The sequence below is a fragment of the Cheilinus undulatus genome, linkage group 24, assembly GCF_018320785.1.
Source record: "Cheilinus undulatus linkage group 24, ASM1832078v1, whole genome shotgun sequence".
Taxonomy (NCBI): domain Eukaryota; kingdom Metazoa; phylum Chordata; class Actinopteri; order Labriformes; family Labridae; genus Cheilinus; species Cheilinus undulatus.
In genome coordinates, this window is record NC_054888.1 from 5,754,719 (window position 1) to 5,763,729 (window position 9,011).

The 9,011-nt window shown below is 38.2% G+C and overlaps 1 protein-coding gene across 1 annotated transcript; it reads right to left on the reverse strand.

Moving 5' to 3' along the window:
- Positions 1-3,283: 3,283 nt before the first annotated feature.
- LOC121506427 (glucagon-1-like) lies at positions 3,284-8,140 on the reverse strand. Its single transcript, XM_041782227.1, has 5 exons — positions 8,043-8,140; positions 5,987-6,142; positions 3,958-4,074; positions 3,419-3,562; positions 3,284-3,344 (listed from the first exon to the last, which is right to left on the reverse strand). Exons 1-5 carry the CDS (start codon positions 8,138-8,140, stop codon positions 3,320-3,322), a joined length of 540 nt encoding a protein of 179 aa, XP_041638161.1. The 3' UTR covers positions 3,284-3,319.
- Positions 8,141-9,011: the final 871 nt, after the last annotated feature.

Consider the following 9,011-nt stretch of genomic DNA (forward strand, 5'->3'; position numbering starts at 1 on the left):
GCACCTAGGAAACGTTGTTTAGTGCTACTACATTTCCCAAGGGTTATTCTACACAATTCTTTGCCTGTATGTGAACCTGCTTGTCTTCACCTTTGACTGTAGGTCGGTCCTCGTGGGAGCCTGAGAGCACCCTGCACCCTGAGGCTGAGGCTAAAGATGTAGAAGGTGCTCCCATCTTTGACCCACACTCTGCTGTTGCTGCTCCCAGTGAGACCACCACCCTGATCTAAAATCACTTCCTGATTGGAGGAATTTGTAATGACTGTTGCACTTCCTACAGGCATGTTTTTGAACCTTGTGGATTTCCCTTTTTCTAGATTCTGTCAGAGACCAAGACTGGCTACACGGTGTGACTGCTTGGAGAAGTAAGTAGAACACGGAAAAATAGTGAAAAGTAAATACCCAAGTAGTTCTCTTGGACACTGAATAAGATTTTCCCCCAGGATTATGCTACATTTCTTTTACCCTTTACCTCTACCAAGATTTCCAGGGCCCACAGCTAAGAAGCATCTCCCAGTATGATGCTTCCACCACAATGGGGATGATGTGTTTGTAGTGATGTGCAGTATTTGGTGAATAATAATAATAACAATAATATTAATAAGAAGATTAGTTATTTTAATAGTAATGATAATAGTGTAGGAGTTGTAACTTTGCAAGTTACTGTGTCTTGAGGCTGTGGGTAAGCAAAGAGCATGGGGACAACTTCTGTATTTCTTCTGGAACACTTTAATGGCTCACTTTAGCTTAGCATAACAAACTTTCTCTCTCCCGTCCACTGGAGCAACCACTTCTCATCATTACACGTCTTAAAGCTGTATCACTCCGCTAGCTGTTTCCAGGAGCAACCTTAAAGGGAAAGTGTACCATATAAACTAGTACCCTTTTATATATATAGTTTTGAGCTCAAACAATGAATGTAATTCAAATTAACCCTTACATCAAATACTATTAATTACCTTACATGGTAAAAAGAAAGAAATTAATAAAATAAAAATTAACAGAAATAAATCTCATCTTATAATAGTTATAACAATAATAATGAAAATGATAATAGTAATAATAGTAATTATAATAGTAATAACAGTAGTTATAGTGATAATAATAGGTATAACAACAATAATAGTAATAATAACAATAACTAATATAATAATAATAACAATAATGATGATAATGAGAACTGTTTTTTGCACTTGGTCAAAAATCAAGATAAAGCCTACTAGTATTAGGCAACATGAAGGCCCCAGAAATGTGTAATATTCCCAGAATGCCTTTGGGCATCGGGCATTGGGCACTTCTGCACCATGAGTGAAGTTGAGTCAGTCAGAGAAGTCCTACCTGTTTAAACTAGATTCAACATAGCAAAGATTTTTAGTCTTTCTCTGTTGGAGGGCATCTTGTTGCAATCTTATGTTTAAAAAACGAGTTAACTTAAAAATCCAAAACAGCTACGTTGAAGTTAAAGTTACTGACCCAGTTAGAAAGGCCCCGCCTGTGGGGGACCAACCACAAATTATAACTGATGGTATACTGAACGTGATTGAAGAGGACTTCCTGGTTCAGTGTGCACTTTCCAGTTAATCTCACTTGTCGTCAACTAAGTTGGCCGACACTGAGTGGCAAAAATGTTCAAGAGTGTGATAGGTCTGTGATAGAAATAAGGGAAAACTGCAGTTTGCAGCTTTGGGAAAAACATTTAAACATGCTGTTTTTTGTTGGATTTTAACAAAATTTAGAAAAGTTTCTACAGTGTAGTTTAACTTTAAAGAGTGAACATAAATGTACAAGGAAAAAGAGGTTGATATGACTTAAAATGTTTTAAGTACCTGTTACTAAACTTAAACAATTTTTCAGCTGGTATTACCAAAGCTCATCATTTTGATGTAATCAGTTTCAACAAATATTTTGAGTAATTACAACTTGTTCTGTTTTACAGTGAGCAAGAAGTCTTTGAGTATAGCCATTATACACTCACTGGCCACTTTATTAGGTACACCTGTTCGATTGCTTGTAAACACAAATAGCTAATCAGCCAATCACATGGCAACAACTAAATGCATTTAGAAGTGTAGACATGGTCAAGACGGCTTGCTGAAGTTGAAACCAAGCATGAGAATGGGGAAGAGAGGGGATTTAAGTGACTTTGAACGTGGCATGATTGTTGGTGCCAGACAGGCCGGTCTGAGTGTTTCACAGACTGCTGATCCGCTGGGATTTTCACGTGCAACCATCTCTAGGGTTTACAGAGAATGGTCCAAGAATCCAGGGAGGGGCAGTTGTGTGGATGAAAATTCCTTGTTGATGTCAGAGGTCAGAGGAGAATGGGCAGAATACCATCAACACGTGGAACCTTGAAGCAGATGGGCTACAGCAGCAGCCCTCAGCTAAGAACAGGAAACTGAGGCTACAATTCACACAGGCTCACCAAAACTAGACAGTAGAAGATGGGGAAAAATGTTGCCTGCTTTGATGAGTCTCAATTTCAGGTGTGACATTCAGATGGTAGGGTCAGAATTTGGCGTGAACAACATGAAAGCGTGGATCCATCCTGCCGTGTATCAACAGTTCAGGCTGGTGGTGGTGTAAGGGTGTGGGGGATACTTTCTTGGCACACTTTGGGCCTCTTAGTACTAACTAATCGGCCTCCACAGAGCAGCTTCGAGATAGAGACAAATCTGCTGCAACTGTGATGCATGTATGCCAAATTATGCCACAAAGAATTAAGGCATTTCTGATGGGAAAAGGGGGTCCAGCTTCGTACTAGCTAGGTGTACCTAATAAAGTGGCCGTTGAGTGTAGGTGTGGATTAGATATGCTGCCTTAAAATTACCTTTAATGAATGTAGTGTGAATTTTGAATGCAAGCAAGGGGCTAAAAGTGATTAAAATAACATACAGATAACTTATAAGACTTTCTTGTGATTCTAGGGAACTTTTCAGTTGAACAAATTACTGCCTGGAAATAATGCTTTAAACACACCATGAAAAACTTTATTTGACAGAGCAAATAAATACTTATCAATGAAAACCAGCTAAACACAACGTTTTCTACCTGAGATTTTACCTTTCAAGTTTTATTTGCACCGTAAAAATATAGAAAATAAATTAGATTTGTAGAAAAATACGCACTCAAATTCATTTCTTCTCTCTGTTGCAGCATTGCAACTATGGAAGAGTATTTTTTTGTACGTTTGCATCACATACAGTGAGTAAAAAAGTCTTCCAAATTTAATCTGGTGTTGCTAACATAAGAAAGAATGGCTTTCTATTCCTCCTGGATATTTGTGTGCAGCAGTCAGAGGGAGTGGTTGCAGAGCGTCTCACTGGTCCGCTTGTCTTTTCTTACTGTAAAACAGAAAGAATGGTTATTTTCTGCTGTGACTGTCGTTTACAGTTTCAGTCATGTGACCTGTTGTTACCTCTCCCCTGAAGGTTTGGACGTCATGACCCAAAGTAGATATTCCTTAGCGGCCATGGAGTCCAGCACCTTGTTCACGTCGCTGGTGAAGCTTCCATCTACGTGCCTCCTGCTGAGCGCCTCCCCCCTCCTCTCCTTTTCAAATCTGAGGTACACACACGATATAAACACTAACCACTGCCTGTCAGGTATGCCACAGTGGGGAAAGCTGAGGTTCAATATTTACCTGGAACGCAGCGCTTGTCAGAAAAGATTGGTGAAGAAATGCTGCTGCTCTGATCAATTCTTGATTGGTTCTTTGTCGCTCTTGTCAAAAATAATCATCTCACACAATCATGGCACAGTAAAGTAACGTCAATCAACACAGAGTGAAAAGTTCAGGTGATTTATTTTGGCACAACCACGAGAAACATCAAAAAAACAAAAGCAAAGAAAGCAAAAACAAAGCCGTTGATTAGCTCTTTCTCAGGTGAATCAGATAAAGGCAAATATGCAGGGTTTGTGGTGCTGTAGAGAAAGAAGGAAGGAGGAGCTGCCTACTCTCTTCTGACTTGTCCAGACTTGAGCCTGGCCACAAAGTCTTTGATGGCCTGGTCCTTGAGGTAGGAGCTGACGTCGCTGGTGAAAGTCCCGTCTGCGTGGCGCTTTTCTGCAGCACTAAAACACAGAGATAGAGAGAGAGAGTGAAAAGGTTTGATTTAAACAGTGGTTTCCTGCCTTTTTTCTTAGCCCCGCCCCCAGACCCACATGGATAAAAGTACATATCCATTTAAATTGTTTTCATTGACAAAATCCCATCATAAAAGGCCCACATTCACGTATTCTTGATAAAAGATCTGTGGTCTATTAGTGCCACTCTAGAAAAAAGAACATCTTTTAAATTTTCAAGACATTATCATGTTTAAAAAAATGTAAATTAACAGGAAAAAAATGACTTTGAAAGCCGTAAATGTTTGAGAACCATAACTTTTCCATTTTTTTGAGATTATGGGGCGCAGATGGCTGAAGGTGCACCCCATATATGTGGGTGTCCGGGGTTCAAATCCAGCCTGTGGCACTTTCCCACATGTTTCTCCCCAGCTTTCTCATCCCTGTTCCCTATCCTCTGTCCTCCTCTCTCATTAAAGGCACTAAAAGCCCAAAAATAAATCTTAAAAACATGAGGTTATAAAAGTCCTTAAAGCCCCGAATCCAAGCACTGGTTTACCGTAAATTTTAAGCTTTTGTAAATTTCCAATTTTTAGAATTTTTGAGCATCTTATGAAAAAATGTAAGACTTTTTAAACTTGGAAATTTCAATTTTTGTCTTGTAAATTACCAACTTTTTAAACTCTGAAATTATGAATTGTTTTTTGTAAATTACCAACTTTATAATCTCAAATAATCTTTTTTTCCTAAAAAAAATACGTTTTTGTTCAAAATTTAACAGATTTTCTCTTCATCTTTCTATATAAGCTCTAATACATAATCTTTTTAATCATGTACCCCCTGAGATCGCTGCCGTCCTCCCTAGAGGTGCCCAGACCCCAGGTTGGGAACCACTGATTTAAAACATTAGAAAGCTTAGTAACATAAATAATTCTCTATGCTACAAAATCCTCAATTAACAACACCTTTTTTTCTTTCTAGTCGAGAAATCAGATTTTTAAATAAACCAATTAAAGCCGTGTAAAATCTCAGTCAGACTCTGGGTGACAGATGTGTGACCAAAGCAAACCCAAACAGTGGCACTGAAAATGTTTAATTCTGAAACTTTTTTTCTTCTTATTCCAGAGAAAAATGCTCTAAATTCTGTTTTTCCTTCAAGCTTAAAGTCTAAAACTCCTGATTTGATCTCTTTGTTGTCATTAAAAGGAGCCCTGCTCATGTCCAGGGGCGGAGCTAGGGATTTGTGGGCCCCAAGAAAGAATATTACACAGGGCCCCTTTTAACCAGCTAGCTATGCAACAAATGTGTCATTTTTACAAATATCTATGCATTTAAATGTATTTTTGAACCATCACTTCTGGATTTGTGAGCAATATTTTTAAGATGGTTAGATTAAATTTACTTGCAGCGCTGGACTATACCATTTGGACATTTTTGAGGGAGAAACAGGACCCTCCAGTATTTTATTTCACTCTATTTGATACAAATTTCAGTCTGTTGACAGATTCATTTAGTTGCTTTTGATTAAATAATGACACCTAGAAAAAATAAAATTAAAAAAAAAAAACAAACATTTCATTGCAGACTTCCCAAAGGCCCCTCCCTACTGTGGGCCTAGGTAATCAGTACCCTTTTTTTTTTTTTTTTTACTTCCATCCTGTCAGCTTTCAGATTTTTGGACCCCATGGAGGACCCCGACCCCTCTGTTGGAAACCTCCAATAATGTAATAAACCTGTCATTGCTCCTGGCTTCACTCTGAGTGTGAATGCCTGAAATACATTAGAATTCAGCCAGGAGTTACTGCATGAGTTTATATTCTTCTACCAGTACTTAGGGTGTAAGAAAGCTCATTGAAACATTGGCAAACATACCCAAACTTTTTACAGAACTTCTTATAGTGTAGATAAATCTCACACTGACCCGCTCCTCTTGTTGCTCATCAGCCATCGGACAAAGTCCTGCGCCCTCCTGTCCTCCAGGTATTTGCTGTAGTCGTTGGAGAAGGTTCCCTCCGAGTGTCTCTTCATGTTCGACAGCTCCCTCGGCCCTTCCACTAACGTGTCCTCTGCTTCAAAACTACAGTTAAGAAGGTAAAAGCAGGTCTGGTTCACATTCAGAATACAAAAGTAGCAGCAGCATCTTCCTAACATTTCCCCTGTAATATTTTTGACACAGTAAAGTATTCCTCTGACATCTGGATAATCTGGAAGAGGAAATGACCCAGTATGGGTGCCTGAAGTCTGATTAGTTGTCTTTCTGGTTATTTATTTAATCGAATGAACTGAACTTTTTTCAGCACCACTTTAGAGAAAATCACAGGGAATCTGAGGTTACTGCTGTTTTAATAAAAATAATTAATTGTATTTATTAATATATTTAAATTTTATATGGAAACACACATATAATAGACATTAGTACAGTCAGCAACACAGACGAGGGAGTTTTTGCAATATTATTATAAGGTAAAATAATTTATTCATGCAAAATCAGAAGAATGGCTGAATACATTGCAGAACACATAAATACATAAAATCTAGAACCTGGGGTGTCAGCCTCCTTAAATAAGGGGTGATATAGAGAGGGTGTTTAGAGAGGGTATAGGCTTTCCCATAACTCTTAAAATGTAACGATCACATCACAAACTAAATCAGACCAGTCTTCAATAGTTAGAGCTGCTGGTTTAAAGCACTTTTATTTTGATAGTGCCTTCCTGGCAGTTATCCTCAGCCTTCAAAATAAGTCCTAATTAATCCTGTTATCTGTCAGGGTCTTAAAAAGTGTTCAAAAGTCTCAAATGTAGACTGTAAGGAGTTTTAGGCCAGTTTTTCTGCTTTTATTTTTATACTCAGATTTAATCACACTTTTTTTTTTTTTTTTTTTTTTTTACTTTGATAGATCAGACCTGAATTCTCATTTTTCCCAGACTAAAGGAGATAAATGGATAAAAACAATTACAACTCAATCAGTGTTTGATCAGCTGCAAAAGTAAAGCACTCACTGACAGATCAGTGTTATAATCAGAAATATACCACGCATTTTTTGTCTTCCAACCTTGTTGTAGGCTGTTTATCTTTTAGTGTAAACCGTGGTGCAGAACCTGTAAAGAAGGTGCTACAAATACTTCGAGGCCACTTCAGTTAAAAGAATAAGGCCTCTCATTCAGCTACCTTATTTTTTCTCACAATCGAATCTCAGAATGCTCCAAGAAAAGCTAAATTTGCATGCCATAGTAAAAATACTTTTCTTATTTGTAACATTTTTGTCTTGCTATCAAAACGTAGCTGTAACTTGTCAAAAATGAAGTATTAAATCTATTTTATTTTTTATTTTTTTGCCAATTGAAGTAATTTTTTCACTCTTTTTTGCCACTTTTTGACCATTTCTGCTACCTGTAACTCTGTTTTTATGTTGTCACTTCTTACCCATTTTGACATTTTATCCCTATTTTGGCCCATTGCATCCATTTTTGCCACTTTAACACATTTTTTTGCCACTTAGATTGTGAATTTTGAACAGGTATATTTTGACAGTTTGGCTCTTTGGATGGGCAGGGTTGAGTAATGCTGACCTCTACCATCTTCAGGTAGTTTACAAGTGAATATCCTATCTTAAAATTAAACGTAATCATCTTTTTTTGTTATAAATCTGAAGCAAATGTCTGAGAAGTGCATTTTTTTCAGTGACTAAAAAGTGGCACCTTTGGGACTTAAGATATGTATTAAAATGCATTTTTTGCAGACTTTCATTCTATCAAACCTTCATATTATGTTTGTCATGTACCTGATAGGATTTAGAATAAAACCCATAATGACCAACAAGCACAACAGCTCTCATCCTTATTTATCTATTCACTTTAAAAGCAGAGAATTTCCTCTTCATATTCTTATTCTGAAGTTTTAAAGCGAAAGCAAAGGAGGCCAAATCTGCAGCATTATCCCCAAACATGTCCTAATTAATTTGGACTTGTTTTCCGTACCTTGAGCTGTCTTCAGCCTCCTGCAGAGGAACCTGCCAGCTGCTCTTGACGAAGCAGAGGACCAGGAGGATACCAGCCAGAGAGTGGATGCTTTTCATGGTTAGAACTGCGGCTACACAGCAGCACATGCACAAAAACAGAAAGTTTGCACATGGAATCACAGAAGGGCTTCAGGATTTGGACTAAAACACTCACCTTGTCTTCTCTCTCTCTCCTCAGAATGGTTCTTTTAGTTCCTCTGCGTGTTTCTAGAGTCCGTTTCTAACTCCGGTCTACATTTGTGGTCTTATATACTGTTAGAGGGGCAGGAGGATGGCGTTACCACTCCGTCAAGTCCACCTGTTACTCTCAACCCATTAGACACGGGCCAGCTCACATCGGTCGGATCAACAAGGCGAGCGAGCATTAGCTGGGAGAGAAAAGGTGCTGTTCATGCGTGATGCCAGCTGGTACTTAGGTGTTGAGATCAAACAAGCTCGGCTCATCCTGTTAAACAGAAAGTAGGGGAGACGCTAATGTGCTACTGTGTCATCATGATGGGAAGCAATAGGCCCGTCGTATCTGGAGGTGAGTCAGTGTTTGTGGATGCTCTCTGTTCAGATTTTAAAAGGTGGGAAATATTGACCTGGGATTTTTTTTATCAATCAGTTATCTCCATTTAACCAGGGTCAGTGTTTGAAAAAAGCCTCTGTAAGTCAATAGGGCTTTAACATTTGATCTAACATATCAAACAAGCACACCTAAACAGAGAAACAATGGCATATCATTATACATTTTAAAATTGTAACTAGGCATGAAATTCCTCTGGATCTATGATTCTATGAATATTTAATTTAAACTGACTCCCTGTATTAAATTACACCCTAAAACCTGTAATTTTTTTTATGTTTCCCCTGAATTTCATATTAATGTTCATGTTCTTCTGCAAGCCACCACCCTGGAAGTTCTTCTGTTCCTGATGCACTTGCT

Bases quoted from the DNA above. Each gene is read 5' to 3' on its own strand.
- LOC121506427 (XM_041782227.1), bottom strand. From the start codon at position 8,140: ATGAAAAGCATCCACTCTCTGGCTGGTATCCTCCTGGTCCTCTGCTTC. The intron at 6,143-8,042 runs GTACGGAAAACA...TCTTAACTGTAG, and splicing joins GAGGCTGAAGACAGCTCAAG to TTTTGAAGCAGAGGACACGT. The intron at 3,563-3,957 runs GTAGGCAGCTCC...TGTGTACCTCAG, and splicing joins TCTGGACAAGTCAGAAGAGA to ATTTGAAAAGGAGAGGAGGG.